This window comes from Aspergillus stella-maris (assembly GCF_047715825.1).
Source record: "Aspergillus stella-maris strain CBS 113639 unplaced genomic scaffold BDV14scaffold_2, whole genome shotgun sequence".
Classification (NCBI taxonomy): Eukaryota; Fungi; Ascomycota; class Eurotiomycetes; order Eurotiales; family Aspergillaceae; genus Aspergillus; species Aspergillus stella-maris.
Window position 1 is genome coordinate 188808 of NW_027396796.1, and position 21795 is coordinate 210602.

General features: G+C 50.6%; 9 protein-coding genes across 9 annotated transcripts; 4 read left to right on the forward strand and 5 right to left on the reverse strand.

Annotated features, from left to right (window-relative positions):
* Nucleotides 1-3355: 3355 nt before the first annotated feature.
* Nucleotides 3356-6110, forward strand: brlA (C2H2 type transcription factor BrlA). Its single transcript, XM_073766944.1, has 2 exons — nucleotides 3356-3804; nucleotides 4121-6110. Exons 1-2 carry the CDS (start codon nucleotides 3792-3794, stop codon nucleotides 5455-5457), a joined length of 1350 nt encoding a protein of 449 aa, XP_073633240.1. The 5' UTR covers nucleotides 3356-3791; the 3' UTR covers nucleotides 5458-6110.
* On the reverse strand, nucleotides 6074-10985 carry BDV14DRAFT_194980 (TPR-like protein; the record flags this gene model as incomplete). Its single annotated transcript, XM_073772072.1, has 2 exons — nucleotides 6074-6168; nucleotides 7925-10985. The coding sequence occupies 2 exons, from the start codon at nucleotides 10983-10985 to the stop codon at nucleotides 6074-6076; spliced, it is 3156 nt and encodes a 1051-aa protein (XP_073633241.1).
* A 362-nt stretch (nucleotides 10986-11347) lies between these two features.
* On the reverse strand, nucleotides 11348-12426 carry BDV14DRAFT_162894 (GNAT family N-acetyltransferase). Its single transcript, XM_073766945.1, has one exon. It carries the CDS (start codon nucleotides 12238-12240, stop codon nucleotides 11752-11754), a length of 489 nt encoding a protein of 162 aa, XP_073633242.1. The 5' UTR covers nucleotides 12241-12426; the 3' UTR covers nucleotides 11348-11751.
* Nucleotides 12427-12656: 230 nt separating this feature from the next.
* On the forward strand, nucleotides 12657-13648 carry BDV14DRAFT_162895 (uncharacterized protein). Its single transcript, XM_073766946.1, has 3 exons — nucleotides 12657-13260; nucleotides 13320-13498; nucleotides 13554-13648. The coding sequence occupies exon 1, from the start codon at nucleotides 12698-12700 to the stop codon at nucleotides 12995-12997; it is 300 nt and encodes a 99-aa protein (XP_073633243.1). The 5' UTR covers nucleotides 12657-12697; the 3' UTR covers nucleotides 12998-13260; nucleotides 13320-13498; nucleotides 13554-13648.
* BDV14DRAFT_162897 (T2 family ribonuclease) lies at nucleotides 12657-14331 on the forward strand. The gene is made up of 5 exons (XM_073766947.1): nucleotides 12657-13260; nucleotides 13320-13498; nucleotides 13554-13669; nucleotides 13725-13920; nucleotides 14008-14331. The coding sequence occupies exons 1-5, from the start codon at nucleotides 13019-13021 to the stop codon at nucleotides 14058-14060; spliced, it is 786 nt and encodes a 261-aa protein (XP_073633244.1). The 5' UTR covers nucleotides 12657-13018; the 3' UTR covers nucleotides 14061-14331.
* On the reverse strand, nucleotides 14318-15965 carry swc5 (putative Swr1p complex component (Swc5)). The gene is made up of 2 exons (XM_073766948.1): nucleotides 15526-15965; nucleotides 14318-15464 (listed from the first exon to the last, which is right to left on the reverse strand). Exons 1-2 carry the CDS (start codon nucleotides 15912-15914, stop codon nucleotides 14723-14725), a joined length of 1131 nt encoding a protein of 376 aa, XP_073633245.1. The 5' UTR covers nucleotides 15915-15965; the 3' UTR covers nucleotides 14318-14722.
* Nucleotides 15966-16409: 444 nt separating this feature from the next.
* On the forward strand, nucleotides 16410-18126 carry BDV14DRAFT_41189 (uncharacterized protein). Its single transcript, XM_073776710.1, has 2 exons — nucleotides 16410-17785; nucleotides 17841-18126. The coding sequence occupies exons 1-2, from the start codon at nucleotides 16530-16532 to the stop codon at nucleotides 17854-17856; spliced, it is 1272 nt and encodes a 423-aa protein (XP_073633246.1). The 5' UTR covers nucleotides 16410-16529; the 3' UTR covers nucleotides 17857-18126.
* Nucleotides 18127-18152: 26 nt separating this feature from the next.
* BDV14DRAFT_194985 (uncharacterized protein) lies at nucleotides 18153-18960 on the reverse strand (the record flags this gene model as incomplete). The annotated part of the gene is made up of 2 exons (XM_073772073.1): nucleotides 18153-18575; nucleotides 18625-18960. 2 exons carry the CDS (start codon nucleotides 18958-18960, stop codon nucleotides 18153-18155), a joined length of 759 nt encoding a protein of 252 aa, XP_073633247.1.
* An 834-nt stretch (nucleotides 18961-19794) lies between these two features.
* On the reverse strand, nucleotides 19795-21680 carry BDV14DRAFT_162903 (uncharacterized protein). The gene is made up of 3 exons (XM_073766949.1): nucleotides 21272-21680; nucleotides 20369-21216; nucleotides 19795-20302 (listed from the first exon to the last, which is right to left on the reverse strand). The coding sequence occupies exons 1-3, from the start codon at nucleotides 21441-21443 to the stop codon at nucleotides 19994-19996; spliced, it is 1329 nt and encodes a 442-aa protein (XP_073633248.1). The 5' UTR covers nucleotides 21444-21680; the 3' UTR covers nucleotides 19795-19993.
* Nucleotides 21681-21795: the final 115 nt, after the last annotated feature.

Below are 21795 nucleotides of genomic sequence, written 5' to 3' on the forward strand. Positions count from 1 at the left end.
AAACTATTCGTGGCGACTAGTTAGACGAACTAGAGACCTTTGCAGAAGGGAGCTGGGTCATTTGGACTCGCCTAGAGAGCGAAGGGTAGACGGAATCGTTGTAGATCGCAACTAGCAGGTCTATAGAGCGCATCATTGGTGATTCGAATGCAATGGGGTCCGTGGTGTTGAAGCAATGCTTCAGGAGGTCGCCGTTAACCAGGTGGCTTGACAGATGTGGCTCGGCCTCTGCGTGGTAGTGCAGTCTGCGGTATCTACTGCAAGGTGATTGGATCCTTTCTGGTACGTAATTCTGTGCTGCGTCCATTCAAATCAATGCCTGGCTGTACTTCATACATCTTGCCTGCATCCCAATGACCAACATCCTCTTCAAGGTCCGAAACGGTAATCCAGCCTTCAGTGCCCACCGGTGGGCATGGTATGCGGCCGTGGGAATAAGTTGAGAGCCGTCCATACTTGGGCTGGTAGAGCAGACAGAAATGAGTTAATTCCGACGCGGTCAACAATATGCGAAGCCAGGCCAAACATTCTTAGATCTGGATCCTGCACAGTGACACTTCCAAGGCAGCGTTCCAACTATTCAGACCGCAAGAACCAGATCCATAATTTCTGAGTGAAAGAGGAAGGTCCCAAGCCACAGCTGGCGAGTTAGGCGGACCAGAAGTCTGATCGGCTGGTGGTGTCCCTATCGACCTATGACAGGTCACACGCCAGACTGAGGTTCGGACGCGCAACTAAACACTGAAGATCATTAGGCTGTAAGAGTGTCGGTAAATCAGCAGATATATGGTAGGGCCTGAAGAGGAATAAAAGAGCCGACCGAATAATGGACGGAGGAAGCAACGCAAAAGATAGACGGAATGGAAGGTTGGCCGTCCCAATACAGCAGGCGGCCGTTGGTGGACGAAGACGGTGAGGGCAGTTCCTGGCGGGTGCATCCAGACAGCAGAATCCACTCTCCACAGTCCCACTCTCTGCTCCCCAAGTCGACTGAGCTTTGAAAGCTGAACCAGCCTTTAACTGATCTACATTCCAGAAGAAATGGAGTCAATGAAGTATGGAGTATGGACCCCCAATTTCCAAGTCAAAGCGACCCCAGAGCTCGAGCTAGGGGCCCAACTGGCTCCGGGAAAAACTGATGGAGTACCTGAGCCTTGACTCCTGGAGGGCCCAGCGCTGCTCAAGCCTCATGCAGCTCATCAAACACCAAGTTTTCGTGATTGGCCACCCTTCGATGACGCTAACAAATAAGCCCTGATGATGCGCATCCGAGGCAGTAGGCTAACCCACTATAATGATCCTGGTCGCTCTGGATCTGGCCATGATCACTAGCCAAGAGTCCTAGACCAGCATCATCCCTGTTTTTCGCTCATACCAGACAGCACTGGGCGCCGTCGATCGCCGACTCGCTGACACAGAAGCTGCCGTACTTTTTCCATCCCGCGCCTCCGGCGTCAGACCGGTCTTACAAAGTACGCCCAAGCAGACGGACAAGACTCGGGGAAGGAGGACGACGAGAACGCATCTCAACTGCTGCAGTTTGCCGGTTCGTCACACAATACTCGCATTCATACCAGTAGTCTCGGGCCCCCAAGAACTAAGGGTGTGGTAAAGACCCATGAACTCGAGGTTTAGGTAGTAGTAAGTTCAAGCCTCGTCCAAACTACTACTTTTCTGGCAATTGGTTCTGATCGTCGTCACATTTTAGTCTCCGATCGTTCTCAGCCCTGCGAACGTTGACTTCAGGACCGGGTGCGGTTCTCGCATGGCAACAGAAGAAATCAATCGGTGTAAGAAGAAATAATTCAGCGAGCTGGGTCTGACTGGACGGTTCGGGTCGACCAGCCAGAATTGAGATTTGCAGGCCATTCTGAAAGCAGAAATTGTTAAAACCGACTGTCGAGGTCAATTTCGCGAGGCTAGCTGGACCTGTCCTGCAGTGGGAACCAGGTTCGCACAGACCGTGACCCAGCAAACGCCTCCCCTCAATCGTGGAATGACAGGCAGTAGCGGGAACCATGTTTGCGACCACTAGTGACTCCCCAGTTTGTTTACTCGCAGAATTGTTTGCGATTATTCTCTTCAAGATCCCCGCTGCCGCTCGGGCATCCGACGAAAGATTATCTCCATCGTCTCATAGTATAGGAGTCATGTGGAACAACTCTTGTGATTTGCATCTCAAGTAGATGGCGTCATCGAGCACCTGGAGGTCGACCGCATTGATGATTCGCTGATTCGAGACCGCCCCATAGCTCGAGTATAATGGAGATCTGCTTAAAAGAAGAATGAGGCAAAACTCAAGATTGCATAGCTCTGGATCTCACATCATTGTCGTGAACTCTAGGAAATTTGAGATGCCTTCTTTGAGCCGAACCAGTGGCAGACCGATTGGTTGTGTGTTATGCATATTGTACCAAAGCACAGGAGGCAATATTGAATGGAGCCGACCAGAACCCACTTGGTTTGCCTCTGCGTGCTGCTGCTGGTATTCCCCATCACGTTCAGGCTGGGTTTTTCTAGATCATTTGGCTGGGACTTAATGGATCTTCGATTATCACTGGGTTCGCTACAGTATTCAGCAACTAGCAATGGCTAGGTTTTATCGAAGCCAAAACCCCCAAACCCCACTGTTCGTCAATCACTGTCGATCATTCAAGGCCCTGCAGGTTGACAATCGTGGAACGGGGTCGGTCAATCCAGACGACGATCCCGGATCTCCCAAGCCCGACAATAACGATTGTGATTCACTTTGCTGCCCAGTACCGTCATTGAAGTCTACTGGGGGCCTAGTTTCAGGCGAGTCTGATACAAAAGAGGTATGAGGAGGTACACTGATGGGGAAGCATTCTTTTGCCTCTCAGGCGTTTCGGGCTGGGGGAGAGCAGCTCTGAATGGCTCGGAAGACGGGGAAGGCTTTCCAGCTCATGCATTCTCAGAAGGCCGAACGATAAAAATAAAACAAATTGTGGTCAGGATATGAAGAAATGCAGGTCCGATATCAGGCAGAGTGGGTGGTCGGATGGCCCACTTGCAGGAGGGCAGGAAAAAGGAAAAAGAAGAGCAAAGTATTGGTGATAAAATGAGCCAGGAGAATTAAAACCAAGGCAGAGCTTGATAGATTAACCTTCAGGAATAATAATCGCACCCTCTTCATATTCCTCCAACCAGGCAGACGTGAGGGATACACTAACCACTGCGTTGCTTCTCTGTGCTGCTGCCATCTGCTGCCACAAGACCCTTTTACTGCTTTGGGACACGGCGCAAGAGAGGCCCAAGTGAGCAAGTTCCGTGACTTTCTGCTGCTATATCATCTGCCTCTTTCCCGACTTCATCTCTACTTCATCATCATCATCATCATCGACAACCACTTTTACACTCAACCTGAGACATTGATCTCCTCTGATTCACTTACTCCCCCTCGTCCCTTGCCGACTGCTCTTTGCCTCATTATCCCTCTCTGCAAGTGAGACACAATCTCACGCTGCATCGTCCTTAAACGCCAGCGATCTACGTACTGGCTGGAACAGAGGATCCCAACAGCGCGTTGGAGGGCGGATCTATTGAACCCCTCGACCTCGATCTGCCTCCTGCAAAGCTCATTTATCCCAGCCCGTTGGCGCTCCCTAGGAAACGGTTCGTCCAGCCTTGAGTGTCCAGACTCCGTTACTCGAGGAACTGCCTCTCCATAGCGTGCATTCCTGGCCTTATCCGGGCTCCTCCAAGGAACGCGACGCGCCCTTTGCCCTTGGGCTCTTTGACTTTGGTCGGCACTTCTTCTTTGGGGAAGAGTAATGACTTCTCACTGTAAGTACGATCGTCAGCTTTCCTGCCTGCCTCCGTCTGCACGCTGCGGATTTGTTTATTTCATCCCGCTGGCCCTCCTCCATTCCCGCTTTCCAACCTTCCTTCTCTCTCACACTCACTTGCCAACTTTCACTCTCTCTTTCCTTGCACCTTCCTTCATTCCTTTATCTCTCTCTACTGTCCTTTACTGCTGTCGAGACAGCCTCTCATTCTATCCCTCATCGTACTCGACCCACCGGCCTTTGCAGCCTTCCCACTCATTGTCGTCACTCATTGCCTCTCTCATACCTCAACCAACTAAACGGTGCTCTGACAGGTAATCCAGTCTCAGCACCCATTAAAAAGCACCGCAGCGCTCAGTCGCTCCAAGATATGCGACACCAGCACAGCCTTGCCGATTGTCTTACCGTTGAAGTTGATTGTTCGTCCTTGGGCTCCAACGAGTGCCCATCTATGACCTCGAGCTTCTCGCCTCTTGATTCACCTACACCAACTCCAACGAGCATATACAGCCAAGGATCTCTGAATTCTCCTGGTTGGAACGGAGCAGGATCACTGCCCAGTCACACTTACAAACAAAGCACCCGTCCTTCGCCGATGCGCAGCGCGTTCCGTCTGGCAGGCATGGCCTCCACAGAGAGTTTGGGTATGCCATACGGCAACATCGACCAGCAGGAACGTATGCCCATGACTGACTATCTCTCGGGGTACGATGAGAACTTTGAACACCTGTGGATGCCGTCGGACGCCCCAAAGACATACGACCCTGTCGCTCAGGGCCTTGCATACCAACAGAGTATGCATCAGTACCCAACTATGCCGCGCAACACCAACAACAACTATCGCCATCAGCCCGGTGGCTATCTACCAGAGTCTGCGACAAATCCCTGCCTATCGCGGTCAATATTCCATCAGCCCGAGCGTGCTCCAACTTCGATGTCCATAAGTAACATGATGCCGTGGATGCCATTGGCAGACTCGGTTGCGCCGCAGACCATTGCCCCGTCGCAAGTTGCCCCAGTCACTCCGCCACCATCGTATACAGACTTTTCGACATCTCTTAGCGCCTTCAAACAACACAGCCCCACCACGCCAGTCCGGTCTTGCTCACTGGGGACGAACTCCAGGGCTAATACCCCGATGAGCCGCTATTCGGGTGGACCCTGCGAATATATCGATGAGTTTCAACCATCTCCAGTATATGGGGACGGATTCAGAGGTCCCCACCGAGTCCCTTCCAGGAAAACGCTCAGACGCCAGACCTCCAAGCAAAACTTGATGTTGGAGAACCTACCTCCCATCATCAAGCAGGTACAGTTCAAGTGCAAAGAGCCTGGGTGCAATGGCCGCTTCAAGCGACAGGAACACCTCAAGAGACATATGAAGAGCCATTCGAAAGAAAAGCCTCATGTCTGTTGGGTTCCCGGCTGCCACCGAGCATTCTCCAGGAGCGATAACCTGAACGCCCATTACACAAAGACTCACAGCAAGCGGGGCGGTCGTAACCGATACGTCGCGACGCTGGATGAGAACAGCCCCGACTACGACCCTGAATTCCGAGGTCAATTGACACCAGATGGGCGTCCGATCTACGGGTCCAAGTTGGAAGACCCCATTCCCGGTGGCATGAGCTTGGACGTCTGGGACGAGTGAAGGAAACGAAAAACCGATCTGCATGGAATCTTATATGATACCCGCTGGCTCGATGCTACGCCAAACTTTCTTTTATATCTCTGACTCAGGCTGATCCGGCGCTCCACGGTGTTATTTTTGGCCCGCCCTCCGGTGTTGTTCTCGACCTCATTTTTTGTCTTCTACTTTCCTTTTCTTTCTGTAAAACAATACTGGTTATACTTGGTTCAAGTGTTTGTTGACTGTTTCGATAAACAGAATAATCTAATGCATTACAACGGACGGGCAGCAACGGAGTGGGGGAGTTGGTCGGAATCTGTGCATTTGACAGTGGCTTGTTCAGTTTTTTTTCTATCTTCAGTCAAGTTGCCGGTGATCTATCGATATGTCGACCCCAGATGGGATAATAATAGCTAGACATATTGTACGTGTTAGTTTTAGAATAGACGGAAGAAAAAGCCACCGCCGGATTCAAAAAAAAGGAAAAATGTTCGTTTTTACGTTGCTGAAATCGATGGCGCTCGCGTGTCTATGACATGTCGCATTCGATGAAACTTACCTGCACCAAGTACGTCTACGAACCCGATCCCTCGGTTTTCTGTACTTGTGAGTCGATGACCATCGGCGATCTCGCCGATCAAGCGTGGCTTTGCTCCTGGTACCCCGTATAGCGGTGGATATTAAGATGGTTCGCATTCAACTGTACCATGGATTGCGAACGGACTAGCTCGACTATTGACGTGCGAGAGGTGTCAGCTCGCTCTCACTCTCATGACTCGCAGTCACGATCATGACTCGAGTACGTAGGTAGCTTTAGGATCAGATGAGATGAGATGAGATGAGATGAGATACGATCTATTTTGCCCTGAAGAGTCGGTGACCATACTCTTCAAGAGAAGAGCCCAGGCTACCTTAGCGTGTATGCACTCCGGCATGGAGATGTGGAAGACTACTCCTATATCGAGTATGAATCGAAAAGCGCATACCGATAGCGCGATATCTGTACACATTCGGCCGAGTGAAGATCCAGTGCGGATATCAAATCCAAGCATACCGTGTCGTTCGAGTCGAGAGTGGGAATTGAGACTTGATGATCGATCCCCGTCGAGTCCCGCAGTCTAGGTACATTCTGCAGCGTGATCTGAATTGAAGATTTGAAGTGAAGTATAGTGCGGTCCAAGGTCCACTGGAGTTCCAATTCCAGTTCCAGTTCCAGCTCGTTGGACTTGGCATCCAGTGCCAGCCTGGTCTCGCACCGCCTGGGATAAGCTTGATTTTGGTGTTCGTGGATTTGGCCTGGCCAGTAAGCAGGGTGATGCCATCACAGTCAGTCACACCACGACCATGTGTGATATGCGCGTGCTGGGGTTGTCACACCGGGCGTTTTATGATTTGCGGTGCTTGTGTTTTATGTATCTTTTCCTAGAAACGAGCAAAGTCAGTACGATACTACGTAGCTAAGTAGCTAAGCTAGGTAAGTATACACTACTGAATTTTCAAGGTGGTATTGCTTGTCTATACCGATATATACTAATCTGCAGCTGCAGGGTTTCATATTGTGGTACCTACGAGGTACAGCAATGCTACTTCCCTGCTATTGTTACTGCCACTGCCACTACTACGGGCTATGTTGATCATCATCCCACGTCTTTGAGGGACGTGGACGGGAATACCCGAGGCAGGATCCTGTACGTTGAATCTTTGAAGGCACAAAACGTGGGGGTGGGAGAAAGGTGATCCGCAAGACGATGAATCGTAAGCAGTGGTCTTTTCTTCTCTTCTTCTCTACAGGTTGTTGAATCTGTGGCGCTCAACTCTTGTGCTACCTACTAGTAGCCCTTATAATACCTATGCCAGGATATATACCTTCCGCGGTGCCTTGTGATATAGGTGGCTTTCCCAGTGAGATCAGGCAAAACAAAGTAACGCAATAAAAACAGGGCAAGGCAGTAACTCCGAGGTAGGGAACAATATGGTAAACGACTTCCAGGCCAAGTCCCATAAGACTTGCATTGAATCCGTTCTCGGGCGCTTCAACCTGTTCGGTTTGCACCAGCGCATTCTGACTCGAATGAGTGTCCGTATATATCTTGACGACTATCTGGCGTGCCTGGCGGGGATAGTGCATTCGCTAGCTTGTTCGCAGTACATCGACCGGCGTCAAGGTAGTGCTTTCGCTTCGGGGGTTCTGGATTTGCGAGCAGGGCACGGGAGCGGCACTCTAGAGGTTCTGATTCTGGAGTTGAGCCTCGGGGCGTATTGAGTGCTCTTGGGCCTTTGAAACAACACCTAAAGGGATGGACGGTGCTCAGATCGTTCAGCGCAGATGCTTGCTTGAAACCTAGCGCTGAAAACTATTCCCTAGTTTTGGATTTCCGGTGTTTCTTTTTACGGCGTTTTCTTTCCGACCGGGATCCGGATGCGGGTTCCTGTGATGTTCGACGGCGTTTTTTGTTGACAGGCTCGTCCTTTGCCTTAGAAGACATACATTTATTGTAATCATGCCGAAGCTTGAGGCCAAGAGAGATTGGGTGATCAGGTCCTGATCTGGATGCTTTGTCACGAAGTTCCTCGCAGGCCTGCCACATGGACTGGGCATCTTCTTTCTTCCCAAGGTACCACCAGGTATCAGCTAGTTGTTCCATGGCATATAAAGTTTCCACACGTTCCGCCCCGTAGACTTGTTTCCAAGTTTCCAACCTTCGCAGTTGCAGCTCCTCCATGTCTGCAAAACGCCCCAATCTGGCGTATCCGACGGATGTGAGGCTTTCAGCCGTCAAGAATGACGGGTGGTGAGGCCCAAGAACGCGCTTTTGGATAGCCGTCAGCTTCTCTCCGAGCTCGATCACTTCATGCGATTTGCCATCGTCTACATAGTCCTCCAAAAGAAGGATCAAAGTCTCCAGCGTGTCTGGATGCTCCTCTCCTAACACGCGTTTGGTGGTTGCCACTGACTTTTCCAGCATCGACTTTGCTTCATCAATTCTGCCAAGCCGTTTATACAAAACCACCTGGTTGACCATGTTGACCATAGTTCTGGGATGCTCTGGACCAAACTCTCGAGTATTGTATTCCAAGAGCCACGTGTTTATTGACACCGCCTCTTCAAACTTTCCGAGCGCCAACTTATCAACAGCAAGCCCAGCCAGGGCATTGACTGTGTTGGGGTGCTCTTGCCCTAGAGCTTTTTCAGAAGCTCCATGACATTGTAGATCCAACCGCTCCGCATCTGTGAACCGCCCTTGTAGATAATAAGCCCGGCCGAGGTGGAACATAACAGTGAGAGCCTGACGATGACTTCCACCATGTATCTCCTTACAGAGGGGCAGAATATACATAAACATCGAAGCCGCCTCATTGCCTCGTCCGTCCATCACAAAGCACCTGCCAGCCCTTTCAAGTAGATCCAGGTGCTGTTCTTTTGGAAAGACAGTTTCTTCCGAAAGTGAAAGAATGTGCGGTAGATATCTGCGCCAAAGCTTTCGATCGATTTGATTCTCATCTGGGAAGACAGCATCGAACCTTTCTGCCACCGAGGATATTTGCTGGTGGAACCGGCATTGCTTCCGCAGCCAGTTCCTAGTAGAAAGGTGGACCAGTCTATGAAGACTTAAGCTTTCATCCTGCTCGCTTAAAAAGGAGAACGCTTTCAAAAGTCCAAGCGCATCGGTTCTTTTCTTTTTCGAAGCGGCCTCGGGAAGTAGAGATTTAGGAATGTCACGAGGGAGGATACAGGCCATGAATAGCAGATAATCAGCTGCCAGCTCGTTTGATCGCATGATCTGCTGGAAAGATATTAGCCATGTCGTTGCCACCGGATTTTGAACATCTTTGTATCTCCAATCATCTCCAAAATCTTCGCTCAGCAATTCAATGACGTCTGCTTCTTGATCTTGCAAGAGCGCAAGGTATTCGGGGAGACCGATTTTATTCTCATTGATGTATGCCGCTGCCTGAGCTATTGCCAAAGGAAGAGAGGCCAATTGTTCCAGAAGCTGTAGCGTGACGTGTTCGTTACCCTCAAGCATGCTTTTATCTATTAACAACTTCTCGAAGATTCGAACTGCTGCATCGGGTCTTGGTTCAGCCAGGTGGACCACATGAGAAGATGCCAGTAGCACAGCAACCTTTCGATTTCGCGTGGTAAACAGGATATGGCCTTGCTCTTTATGGGGAAGATAGTCCACCAATGGCGTGAAGTTGGACTCCGAACTGCGAGACCACATATCAATGTCGTCTGCGTTGTCGAATATCAGAAGCCATCCTCCGGACTCTTCCCGATTCAAGTAATCTCTCACACTGCTCATTACTTCCGATGCCCCGATGCTGCCGATGCCGACCATCTGAGCTATTTCCAGATATGCTTGTTTAACGCTTTCGTTGCTTGTACACGAAATCCAGAAAATCGAACCGAATCCTCTTTCTCGCATACGGTAGGCCACTTCAAGCGCTATCTGAGTCTTTCCAACTCCACCCAGCCCACAAATTGCGGCCTTGGACGATGGTGTTGCCATAAGCTCCTCAATTCTGGCAAGCTCATCTTCTCGGCCGACGAATCGAGGGTTTTTAGGGAAGGAAACCATCCAATGGCATTCGGGACTTGGAATTCGTGATCCACCTGTGTTCTCATGTGGAGGTACAATTCCGAGAAGACTCTTTGTGTACGCAGCAGCGGCGAAGGCCGCGTATGGTTGCCACTTTTTGTTCTTGTGCGAATCGCAGTAATCGCATATTCCTCGAATAACCAAGCATGGGAGCTGGTCCATTAGCCCTGCAGCCTCCATCTCAAAACATAGTATACCCATTTCATCGGCAAGGGAATCGCGTCTGGTAGCATCCTTCAGAACTTGGTTTCCAGAAGCGATTAAGCCATAATGTATGGATGGATGCTCACTTTTCCGGGGCGCTCGATTGATCAACCGGCTTTGGTCGCATTGTGAACAACTGGAGCCGGTCAGATGTTCATACTTTGCTTTAAAAAGCCGGTCGTGGTTTGGTCGCGAGAACGTTTTCCGCAACTTCCGTTTCTCTTGGAGTGTTTTGCACATAATGCTTGATACAGACTCTTGACCGATCATGTCATTGCTGCGCATTTGGGAAATAGCCGTGAGCAACAACTGGGGTGGTTTGTTTAACGATCCAGTTCGCTGGAAGTGCCCATCAAGCAGAGTCTTCCCAAAGTCATACTGGATGACGCCTCCAGAGATCGCATTCGGCAGGCTGACAACAACATCACCCAGGCGAATGTCCACATTCTTACTGGGCACACCACCTCCAATTCCTACCATAAGCCCAAACCGGAGACATTGAAAGGTCGACAGCATATGGGACAAAACTGTAGCAGCAGATATGGTCCCGTAGACACCTGACGGCAGACAGGCAATCACGATATTGTGACCGGCGAGGCAGCCAAGGGTGTAAGAATTATGATCTGTCGATGGCTGAGGAAGGGGGTCGTAGGTCTCGTCGAGCATGACCTTAGCAGCTGTCATTTCCAGCGGCAGTGCGCAGATCCACGCAATGGTGTAGTCATCGTGGAGCAGTGTCATCTTGAAGATAGATGGCCATGATCGGAAATGAATGGATCTCGAGAAGCAGAGTCTGGAGCTGTTGCACGAGATTATAGTGCTCGTGGTTGAGGAGGCTGAGGATCGAGTCCAGGAAGGAAGAGGGGCTGGCAGGCAAAGCCAGTAGAGTTGTTAGTAGAGCTTGGCGCTGATCATTGTAGAGGCAGCACCGATGCATTGCCAGTTTACCCCCCATCAGCCGGAGTATGTCCTTCCATTGATGCGACGTCTCGGTCCCTTCTCATGACGGCGGAACCAGTGACTAAATGACTACCATAATAAAGTCCCTTTAGGTTCCTTGGTCGCAATTATCAGATGGCAAAAGCACGCTCTGTGATTAAGAAATTCAAACGCCCGCGATGTTTATCGTACACCTACGGAGTTCTACTAGACACTTCCTCCCGACGCCAAGACCCTAATACTAAATCAGATGATTACCTAATCTCCGCGCCTTTAAATCGCACACTGCCATTTTTTCTTCACTTTGTCCTGTGTGACTTCAAGGACAACGTCTAGTCAACAACCGTAGATACTCCTGCAAAGTTCGTTGCAAACGACTTTTGGATCTAGAGCTTGGTTATGTGCAAGCGCTGATCCGCAACTCATTGCTCTCCCGACTATGATGACACTTCTTCGGCCACGAGGCATAACTGCCATGGGTGTTCCGATATCAAAAGTTCAAGCTCAACAGTCTGAGTCGGGAATTCAATGATCCTCTTCCCTGTTATATAGCATGCAATCCCACTTCTCATTTGGTAAGGTCGAGTGCAAGGAAGATCGTCTCGTCCATGGGCGTCTCGTAGTAAGAGCGTGTCTCCACGAATCCTAGGCGCGTGTACATCCCGATGGCCTCTTGCATCCTGGAAGGAAGCGTATCCAGTCTCATCTCCTTGTACCCTAGTTCTTCTGCGCGCTGGACAATTGCCGTCACTAGAGCCTTTCCCAGTCCCATGCCCCGTGCTTGAGGGGAGACGTACAGCCTCTTCATCTCGCAAATTTGTCCTTCGCTTTGGCGGACGGCCACGCATCCTAGAGGGGCGTTGTCTGTGCTATAGGCGAGGAGAAGCTCTCCATGGGGTGCGCCATATTTTCCGGGCAGAGAGTCCAATTCTGATTGGTAGTCTTGGTATGTGAGGTCGATGTTCAGCCAGTCGACGTAGGCTGTGAACAGGCTTCTTGCTGTAGCGATATCCTCTGCTGTCTGCGCAGGGACGATGCGGAGATTGGTAGTCGCCATGGTTGATGACAGTTGATTCCTGGCTTCGTATACGGAGAATACTCTGCCATTATTGATTATGCTTAACCGACATCGGATCGTAGTGAGTCATATCGAGAGCGATCTGAGAGCGATCTTTTGTGGTCGGTAGCAGCTTCAGGGAGATGTTTAGAAGCCTGAGGCAGCAATTGCTCCTTTCCCTTCCCCGCATGGCGTCTCCTGGCCTCTGCACCAACCAAGTCTTGATTCTTGAAATGTCTTGGACTTTTGGTTTGACATGCACTGTTCTGCTTCTGGCTCTCTGATTTGCCTTTCTACTCATTAGCCCGACATGTACAATTTGTTTCATAGACCGAATACCTGAGATAGGCTCTCCTATCAGGTCGAGAAACGGCCCTGGGGACAATCGGAGTGCCCCGATGCAACGTTCTGATAGTCTGCAATTCCATTTGTCTGCAGGACACTTGTTGCAGACTCCATGAATGACATCCAATTGGCTTCGCTATTTGTTAGTGCAGGCCGGACTCCCCGACCAGGATGGGCTGCGCGATCTACAGAGCTTAGTTCTGGGCGATCTGTGGTCAAATCAGCATGCTCTTATCAGCACATGGGGCATCTACAAGGTTGCACCAGACTTTTGTTGATTCTGTTCATCTTCCTCGACTTTTCCATTCCTGGATGCTCCTCCGACTGTCTGGCGCTATATAACATGGCTGGGTCACCCGATCTTCCGGTGATTTTTGTTCTACAAGCTCCAATTCTCCCTTCAGTGACCTAGCCCGTTCAATACGCAAACATAATGGCCTTCAAGAACTCGATCCCTTCCGCGGGCATGCTGGCCCTCTACGCCATGCAGTTCGCTCCAAGCGTCCTCGCCGACGCTGAGACCTGCCCCAACGACACTCCGCTTAGCTGCTCGACCTCTTCCGAAGAAGCCACTTGCTGCTACAACACCCCCGGCGGAGCTTTCCTCCTGACCCAATTCTGGGACTACGACCCTTCCACTGGTCCCAGCGACTCCTGGACTATTCACGGTCTCTGGTATGCTGCAATTGAAGCGTCACTCAGAGTTTAAATACAGTACTAACGATCTCCTTCAGGCCTGACAACTGCGACGGCTCCTACGAGCAGTACTGCGACTCGTCACGGGAGTACTCCAACATCACCTCCATCATCGAGGAGTCCGGCAACACCGAGCTCCTTTCATACATGCAGGAGTACTGGAAGGACTATGAGGGCGACGACGAGACGTTCTGGGAGCACGAGTGGAACAAGCACGGTATGTCCATAATGCTTCTATTTACCGTGGTCCCAGCCTAACTCACCGTCTACAGGAACCTGTATCAACACCATCGAGCCCTCCTGCTACACCGACTACAGCCCACAAGAGGAAGTCGTCGATTACCTCCAGAAGGCCGTTGACCTGTTCAAGACGCTGGACAGCTATCAGGTTCGTTGAACGCCGTCGCCAGCCACCATTCACCTTCTAACAAGGATACTGGCAGGCCCTCTCCGCCGCAGGAATCACCCCCTCCACCTCCAAAACATACACCCTCGACGAAATCCACTCCGCTCTTGGTGACATCCATGACGGCTACGCCCCATACGTCTCGTGCGACGGCGACAACCTGAATGAGATCTGGTACTTCTACTATGTTCGCGGGAACTTGATCACGGGCGAGTTTGACCCCGCTGAGAAGTGTAAGTTGACACGAATTCTATCTATTATTTCCATCAAGTGAAGGTTGGGTTGTGATGATGAATCTTGGCTAATTACGTTTGTTGCAGTGACCGAGTCGAACTGTCCTGACAGTGGCATCAACTATGTTCCTAAGGAGTAGAGGAACTCGACTCCTTGGGGCACTGCTACGCCTAGTTTGACTCCGAGTGGTACTCCCTCGCCATCGAGCTTCTTCAAGGCTCACTAAGTAAAGATGAAACTGGTTGAGCCCCTAGAGAGAAAGGCATTGAGAGCTCTGGAAAGTCTCTGTATAGATACGACAATTCAGATCATGAGAAATGTTTGTAAATAGGAAGCATCCCGTTCTGGGATTGTTTCTATTTCTATGTACATCTAAACATCAACATACGTAGACATTGTCAATAGAGTACGATCCCGGTTCCAATGAAGATGGTGACTTGTAGTCCTTCATAGTACAGCCCAAGTCACCTATATATTTGGGCAATCGCATGGCCGGCTCTGGGCCATCGGCCAAGGTTAGGGGGCGATCTGGCTCTTTACAGCTAGCGCTTGCCTTTTATTACCGGCAGCGGCTCAGTTGAGAATAGAGCGACCGTGCCAGGGAATTGGTATTCGCAACAAGAGCGAAGTCGATGCGTCTTGTTAAATTCTCCAGGCGTGAAGCCTAGGAAGCTTCTAAAGCCGCAAGTGGGCACGGCATGGGGTGTGGTGTCGTGCAGAGGCCCTGCAGCGATGCGATGGTGTGGGTTGAAAGTGCAAGAGTAGAGATGAGAGTGTAGAAACTCTCAGCCGATAAATCCCTCACACCCCCTTCAAGCGCGCATTCCGTCTTTCCTCTTCCTTCTTTGCATCGACACGATCCAAGAAGTCCATGCGGCCCAGGAATCCGTCCTTCGCCTTACTATGAACGCGCAGCTCATCACTGATACCCGCGCGATCCACATAAGCAGCCCAATCAAGCCGCGACTTCTCGACGGTATTAATCTTTGGCCCACGGGCATTGGCGTTCTCCTCTTGTCCAGCTTCAGTAGCAAGCGGTTGTTTCTCCCAGCTCTTCTTGATTGATCCTGTAGGGTTGGGATCGAATCGGGAGATCTTGCGGAGCGGTCGACGGAGGCGAATAACATGGTCTTGGATGTCATTGTTGCCATTGGCGATTTCGTCCTCTGTTGCGGGTACGACTTCGCCGTCTCCGCCGCCGGAGAGGAAGAGCTTTGCTTCTGCGGAGTCTCGGGGGACGACTTTTTCTTCTGTGATGATTTCGCCGGCGAATTTGTAAGTGCGTTTGATTTTGACCATTTCGTCGAGGTGGACGGATTTAATTTGGGTTTGCGATTGTTTCTCGGTTTCAGGCAGTGTGATGTTCTCTTGGTCGCGCATTTCGATGTCGTTTGTTGAGGACGCTTCGTCTGCTTTCTGCTGCTGGGCGTCTTGTGAGGGTGTAAGACCTGCTGTTGATTCGGGGGCGTTCATTTGAGCCCATAGTGCGTCTACGTCGACTGTTGCGCCGTCGATCTTTGCAAGTGGTTTGCGCTCTTCCTGTCTGTAACATTGTTAGAACGATTCATCCAGAAAGAGCAAGCATGTCAAAAAAGATCGCATACATTTGCGACTTCATTGCCCTTGTTCTCACAAAGCCACCAGCCCCGCCCTCTTCATCATCAAAGTCCATATCCTCATCATCGTCAGACCCCTTCTTGCCTCCCTTCTTCCTCTTCTTTCTATCCTTTGCCTTGCGAATCATCGCCTCGTCACCCGAGTCGAGTTCACTACCATCCTCCGCAGCCGCATCCCCTTTCTCGGCCTTCTTTTTCCTCTTCTTCCCCGATGGTTCTGCATCTCCCTCTGCTTCATCGCCGGAGGACGAGAGCTCCGCATCGTCTTCGTCGCCCGCTTGGTCGAGGGTGAAGTCTTCGTCATCAGCGGAGTCGTGCTGTTCATCATCGAGGTCAATTTCGGCATCCGCCATTGTTACCGCCGGGTCCGGAGGCATCTTGAAAGGGATAGAGCGTTTTTGATGTCCTGGGTATTAGTTTTCAAGAAGATGCGACGGACCATCTCCGGTACCTGGGGAGAAATTCTGCCGGGCGGTGTAAAGTGAGCATACATTACATAATATAGCCAGCCAAGGGTCGTACCTTCCTTTTTTGGCGAGATGGTTCCTCCTGTAGACTACACATTCCATGTCTTAGGCCATTTTCTCTATCACCCTGTCTATTGATTGACCTCCATCTTTGGGGCTGCTACAGCGGCGTTGATTAAGACGCAAAGAAACGAACCTCCTAAATGCAACATAGTCGCTTTCAGCTTTCGCAGCTGACCACCTTGATTTCTCAAGCAGATAATAACAGGATTCACTAATCATGCAGCCGTATGGCTTAGCGGAACTGAATGTAGTGCACTAAATTGGACACCTGCAGCTCCAATCATTCGCTGCCTCAGCTGGTATGCCTATATATTACCCCTCAAATCCGCGACGATGCTTTCGCGACAAGGCTATGCTTCATCGTCCAGTTACAAAATTTCCATCACTGAGGGAGAGACTCCAGCTGTTATACCGATACTCGGAGTCTGCTTTGTATCTCTATAACTCAAAACCCTCGACTCGATGAGCGACAGACATCGAGGACGGAGAGCTGACGAGGAGGACCGGCATCGACAGAAAAGCGAGCGTCGACGGAGAGGTGGAACCCCCGTCCCCAGGAGAGCAAGTTCTCTATCAAGACTCGGTAGAAAAGAAGAGAACATTCATCGCACTCGACGAGATGATACCAGCCAGACGATCATCCGGCGTCAGCCCAAGCCCGAGAAGACCGATATATCTTCTGGGCAACGAAGGATCCAGCCCCGCGACAACGCTCCGTCGCTTGCAATACCAATGACTACGAAAGTGACGAGACGTGGAGAGACCGCTACTCGTGCGGAAAGAGGAGACAATGGCAGCGCTGACATTGCAGGAGACAGCGAACTAGACGGTACTCGAGGGCGTGGTCCGGCGAGAGACCGCTCATCGACACGGCGAGATCAGTCAGATGACAACGCAGCTCGCAGAGGATATCGGCGCAGAAGCTCGTCTGGTCGCCGTGACTGCAATCGCTCTGTATCCCTTACACGACAACTTAGGGAAAAAGCCAAAGAATCAGTTGGGCTCAAGGAACGATCAAGAAGCATGGATAAAGACCGACGAGTTATTAGTCTAGCAAAATGCGAAGAAGATTCCATCGTCTACGGCAAGAAGGGAGCCATGAAGGTTCAAGCAGAAGCTACCGCGATCGAACGAGGGACATATGGGGGTGAGAACCAGAAGGCACTCTATCTCCGTGTGCGAATCAAGATGTTCAAGTTGCGTAATATAAAAGAGGTAGATGCTACCTTGGAGTTCCGGCGCCAGGACGACAAGAGCGGTTACAGGGTGCCAATATTACGATCCAGTCCCGAGAAACTTTACGGCATCCGGCAGTCCGTGAACGAGAATTACGGCACCAACACACATTTTGGAGCCCAGGCCGGGACGGAGGCAACGAATGTGAACACCCACAGAGAAAATAGTAGGGCAATGGATTATACCCTGGACCACCTTCCAAAGCTGGAAGTCACGGGGATGGACCACACTCTTTCCATTAATTTGTTCAAGACGGGTCAGGTGTGCTCCTTCGAGAAAGAGTTCTCTGTGCAGATGGTCATTCCGTATAAATACGGAGAGCGCATCTATGTGGGTTGCGATATCAAGGCTGGACCTCTGGTAGTTCGGGGTTGCTGGAGGGAAATCATGATTGCTGAAGCGGACATCAGCAATGAAGACTACTATTATTGGACAGGGGAGGATTTCCAGAGGAGAGGGAACTGTGAACTTTTTTATGAGAAGTAAGTTTGCTCTTGTCCACTTTGAGTCTTCTTCTCTTTCGCTGACGATTTATAGCGTATCCGAATGGTAATCTTTGATAATCTTTGATGCGGCGTGGCTGGTAGATGTGGATTCATGAGCTTTTCTTATACCATGATTGCTGTGTACCTTCCAGAGCTACCGAGACTATTGAACAAATATATACACATACCCAATACCTTGTCAATGATTCAAGTATCCTTTCACGTACATTCAAGTAATGTCAAGACATGGAATGAGCTTCACTCTATCACCAGGATCGAGCGGCATTCATCGGCCTTAGTACCTAATCGTTCCGAGACTATACTTGAGCTCCTTCCTCGGTCACACCGCGGGAACCCTGTCGATTTACTTTCCGTACTTGAACGTCGTCTCGACCTTCTCAAGGTGATACTGGTCCTGGCCACGTTGTCTCGAAACACTCAACTCAAGCCACGTACCCGCCGCCGCAGCAAGCATCATGGTAATCTCAAACCCAATGAGGAAACCCAGCAGTATGAACCCTGCATGAGTGGCAGCGCAGTCCCGAGCAAAGCTAGCCGGAGCAGGCGATACTGTCTCGCTGCTTGCGTCGGAGAATCCCAGCGGCAGGTTATGAGAGGCCTTCCATTTGCAGGTCCAGGAGTGGAGGGTCTCGACAGAGCCGAAGCCGGTCGGGTATGAAGCGTTGGGGAGGTAGATGGCGAAGACGAGGCCGACGAGGGAGGCAATGAAGCCAGCGGTTGATGTTGCGACGGCGGCTAGGTTTGCGCGTCTGATGTGGGAATGGGGCTGGATGGTCAGTTGAGCACACACTGAATCTTCTGGTAGTGTTACGAACCGAAGGAAGAAGAGCAACGATAATAAAGACCAAACTCAAGAAGGCAATCACACAGCCGCAAGCCAGGATTGCAATCGTTGGGCGAGCGTCAAAGTTCAGTGGCCATAGGTATAGGCCGACTTGCTCGAACTTGGAGGTATCGCGGTAGTGACGGTACGGCACTGCCTCACAGGCAATGACCGCGACGGAGATGGCCAGCGTAAGAGATGCAAGTGCAAGCCGAACCCAATGAAGAAGACGAATTCGTTTCAGAAAGCTCGACTCCTCTTCATTAGAGGCATAGGAAGCCTGGTGCGATCCTTGGAAAGAGCCATTCAGCGAAGCTCCAGAGGTCATGGTGAAGTATAAGTCTGGTTAACGGTACGTAATAAAGAGAAGGTATATAACAAGTAAGAAGTCTTTCCAGAAGACAACACAAGAAGTATAACCAAAGCCCAACGAACGAAACGAGGGGAGATGGATGGAATCGCAAGGCAAGACAAGGCAACAAAGAACGGAATGAATGGATACCAGCTGCTGAAGAAGAACAACGCAGAGGTGGAAGGCGGGCGAGGAAACCACAGCCTTATGAAGAAACCGCAATCAACAACTTTTAACCACCCATTAAGTGACCGATCCTCTCCACACCTCGTCAGGAACAGGTCGGTCCAGTGCGATCTACTCTCGAAGCGCCCGCCTTTTCCACGTCTCCAGGAGATTGAAGAATGTAATCTCTAGCAAACATCCACATTAACAAGCACCACTAGTAGGAGCCCTGTAACCGCCCACCCTGCACTTGCCCAAACCAATTGGCTCGCCGAATCCTGCATGAAAGAGCGCACGCCGCAATCCCCCCCCCCCGTCAGGAATAGAGTAGAATACTTCGTGCATCGTGCAGGGTTCAGCTGTTTCTAATCTTGGCCCCTGGGCGCTTAGATCTGGTTCCTGTTGACGAATGAGCGTTCACATATCAAGGGACACAGGAACTCTTGGCTTGCACTAGCGAAGGTGCACGGATCATTTACTTGAATCTTGAGTAAGCTGTGGGAGGGCGATTTTATGTTCTATGGTGAGATTTGGTGGTGTGGAGGGGCGCTAGGGGGGTCGGCGGCTACAGTGCAGAATCATTGTGGATGGGCTGGCTGGGTTGATGTCAGGGCTTGATACGGAGATGTAGATAGTTGAACATGGATAAGATTAGACTGGTCGAGCTGTTCGATAAGGGTATTCGTATAGCGCTATCTATGAATTTTATATTAAGCCGTCGAGTATGTGCGTATGTCTCAGCACCCTTGCCGCAGGATCGAGGCCCCTCCTTTCTCTCTTCCTCTCTTACTACACACAACCACCTACCCGAGTTCCTGACCACCCCTCCCTGTTCTTGTCACCCTCAAAACTTCGTCTTAACATCCTCCTCACTAAATCTCCTCGTCTTCGTCCTCAACATCTCCGCCCGTTCCTTCATGCTCATATTCACCTGCTCCCCCATCGGCACCAGACACCTTGCCAGATAATCATAGTCCTTGCGCATGAGTTTGACCGTAATAATAATGTAGTCGATGTTGCGGAACACAAGCGCATGCTCGGACGCGTAGCGCTCTTTTTGCTGCAGGAGAGAAACGGGATGCTCGCGCCAGTGCCGGAGGGGGTTGAGATGGTGGCTTGTGTGGTAGCCGTCGTTGTAGCAGAACCGATTGCTCTATGTAGATTGTTAATTTAGGGTAAAGTGGACAGGGTGAGACAGGGTTTAAGGGCAGGTATGTACCGGCACATCAATCAACGTGATACTCGACCGAAAGTCCGAGTTCGGATCAACTTCGTCCACAAACGCATGCTGTCCCCAGTTCCCAACCATAAGGCCGACGCGCAGCTGCAGGAGGGGCAGGAGGAAGACGCACAGCGTCGCACGCCAGTTGACAAATTTCCACAGTAGGGCAAGAACAATATAGTTTCCAATCTCCCAGAATGCCGCTTTAGCAGCCATATTCACCTTCCCCTTCCGGAAGAAATAAAGCGGTAACTCGAGCCAAACAAAGAAGAAAAAGCGGCCGACGTAACAGGCAAAGTCCTTCAGCTCATCACGCTGGTACCGAACTGTCGAAGACAAGTCATCTGGCCCGTTCCCCTCAACATGGTGGTGCTTGACGTGGTGGTAATAGTATGAGTTCCAGGTATGCCCCATCAACGGATTCGTGATATACGGAAACAATCCGTCAAAAGCCCAAAGGCTCTTCTTCAGAATCCCACCCATGTGGATATGCTGGTGCATCATGAGCGTATACGTACCGACGTAGTACGTCTGCATGATATAGTGCGCTATGCCATGGAGCCAGGTGAAGTTGCTAAACAGGTAGATGGCACTCGGGACAGAAGTGGTGAAGTACAGAATCAAATGAGTGAGCATGACGACGTCCGTTTCAACACGGACTCTCTGTCGCGCGAAGTGGATATACTTCTGCAGCAAGATTTTGAAGAACTTAGGCAGTCTGTCGAGATCTTTCATGTCCCATGTTACGAAGACGGTAGGCTCGAATTCTGGGTCTTGGGCGTTATTCAGAGCCTTTAGTTTTTGAATTGTGTCTTCAGTTGATGAAGAGACAACATTTTGTGTAGCTAGTACAAGTTAGTAATGTATACTTCGGAGAATGTGAGGCTGAACAACTCATACAAGTCTTCCCTCTGTTCCGCGCACCCGCACCCAAAGCGGAATCCTTCTCTCCAGCTGTGCCGGTACTAGCGCCAGCAGTCTCAGCCTGATTCTCGGCATCATTCAACAAATCCTTAAGGACCTGTAAATCAGGATCCGTTAGATTCGGATCTATAAACGTCGCTGGGTCCATGGTGCTCGACCCGGGTGTTGTTCGTCGTCAAAGTTGTTGCCTGTCAGGCTGTCAAAAATCATTGTTAAGGGGAAGCCGCGGAATCGGCCCACGCCAGCAGGGGGCTCCAGCGATCTGGCCTCCCGAGGACAATGGAGCCTCAACCGGCCATCTCAAACGGCGTAAAATACACATGTGAAGTGTTTAATTGTATTCAAGAGTCTATATAGATTTTAAGTTGTACAACCAGGCCAATTAGACTCTGGATTGTTAAGGTGTCCCTTGCTTTTGCGGCGAATGGATGGTGCTTAGTAATCAATATCTCGGCCTGCGCGAGCTCTCGTATCGAAGGGAAGAAGTCCTCGCAGGAGTC